General features: G+C 51.2%; 1 protein-coding gene across 1 annotated transcript in view; it reads right to left on the minus strand.

Annotated features, from left to right (window-relative positions):
* KIAA1211 (KIAA1211 ortholog) overlaps nucleotides 1–1,802 on the minus strand; it is a 25,343-nt gene that overhangs the window by 13,804 nt on the left and 9,737 nt on the right. The window contains exon 3 of the mRNA XM_012810741.1: nucleotides 389–457. Coding sequence (XP_012666195.1) covers nucleotides 389–457 — 69 coding nt within the window. The remainder of the gene's footprint in view (nucleotides 1–388; nucleotides 458–1,802) is intronic.

Below are 1,802 nucleotides of genomic sequence, written 5' to 3' on the forward strand. Positions count from 1 at the left end.
CCCACCAGCCTCAGTGTATGGCTGGCACCCTACCCAATGAGCTACAGGTGCCGCCAGTGTAAGGATTCTTTTCCTTAGAGACTTGGGTACAGGTATTCTGGAATCTCTTTGTCATTTGATTAACAGTGTCATGACAACTCCAAAGACCCCAAACACAGGTATACTAGGAGTGTGGCTGTTTTCAGAGTAGGGTGCAGTTCTAGCAGTTGCCCTGCCTTGCAACATCTGCCATGGCTTGCATTTTGAAGGAATTTCAAGTGATATATTATGAAGACAATGTTTATAAACAGGTAGCAAAAATAAGGTAGCAAATTGCAAATAAAATAAAAAAGAAAGAAAGAAAAGGAAAGCAAGGAAGGAAGCTGTCAGTCAGTTCAAGGCCTGTTACCTTCTCTTCCATCTCACTTGCAGCTCCAGGCAGATTCAGAGGACTCAGGGAACTTGGCATATCACTGGCCTGAAACAGTAGAGAGAGCACTCGAGTCAAGGCCAGTATAGGAAGTTCTGGGCACAGAGCCAGAAGCTGTCTGTGTCTAGACAGGCCTGTCCCTCCCTTCACACAGGTGCAGCCCAGGAGGAGTCACGGTAGGCACTTTGCTAATGTCCAGAGTCCACAAGGACTACCTAGGGCACAGAGGGTGTGCCGTCCTCTTCCCCGAGTTCCAAGTGTCCCAACTAGGCAGTCCCCGACTTCCATCCTTGGGGCTTTTCTCCACTGCCTGGGAGAAGCCAATGTAGTGATCAACACCCACCTCCCCTCCGGCTTTGCGGGCTGTTCCTGCTCTTTGCCTGGCAGGTCTCTCCCCCCTTGGCAGTGGATGAGAAGAAAAGGAGGCCCTACTGATGCCACATGCCAAGGGCTGGACCAAGAAGGTGAAAGCCAGGGAGTGTTGAAAAAACACAGGAAGGAAGGAGAAAACAGCCGAGGATTGACTCAGTGTCCTGGGGCTGATCACCACCAGGGGTCTGGTGGCCACTATACCTGCATCCTGCATCACTATTTTTATAAAAGGGTCTTATCTACCCTTCCAGAGTGTCCAGTGAGCTTACCCTACTTCAGTCCATTCTCCACACCACATACTCAGAAGGATCTTTGGAAAACACAAAGCAGATCCTGCCCCTGCCGTTTGAAGTTACTCAGAGGCCTCCTATTACTTTCAAAAGGGAATTTGCTCTTTCCCAGGGTCAACAGAGACCCCACACCTCACTCTGCCTGCCCCTCACCAGGTCGGCCACCATCCTTATTTTAGTAAGTGACCAATTTACTCAGTTTCCCATTCCCCCCCCCCCATTTTACTAGCACTCTCCTTGACCTTGAGGTGATTCTTTTTACACATTTGTTGATGCGTTTGTTGTGTGAAGATGTAAACTGTGCCAGGTGGCCCCCTGCCTAGTCTTGGGCACCAGAGCGCTCCTGCTGGGAAAACAAGACTTCTTCCCCCAGGCCACGTGCCCTGCACTGTGAGAGCATCAGTCACAGCCAAGACATTTGCTTCAGTCCTCAGGAAATCCCTGCACCAAGGCACTGGCTGCTGCTGCTGCCTAGCACCTAAGAGGCTGGGGAGGGCAATTTTAGACCTGCTGGGAAAGATGGGCCCCATCCTGCTCCACCCGCCACACAAAGATTGTGGACTTGTGGGTGTCAGGAGTCACCAGGGCCAGGGCCAGGGAGAGATGAGTAGCAGGGATGACCATCCTTCTCTGCCTCACTTTCTTTTTTTTTGAGACAGAGCCTCAAGCTGTCCCCCTGGGTAGAGTGCTGTGGCATTACAGCTCACAGCAACCTCCAACTCCTGGGCTCA

Source organism: Otolemur garnettii, unplaced genomic scaffold (assembly GCF_000181295.1).
Source record: "Otolemur garnettii isolate 467f Iridium unplaced genomic scaffold, OtoGar3 scaffold00141, whole genome shotgun sequence".
NCBI lineage: Eukaryota > Metazoa > Chordata > Mammalia > Primates > Galagidae > Otolemur > Otolemur garnettii.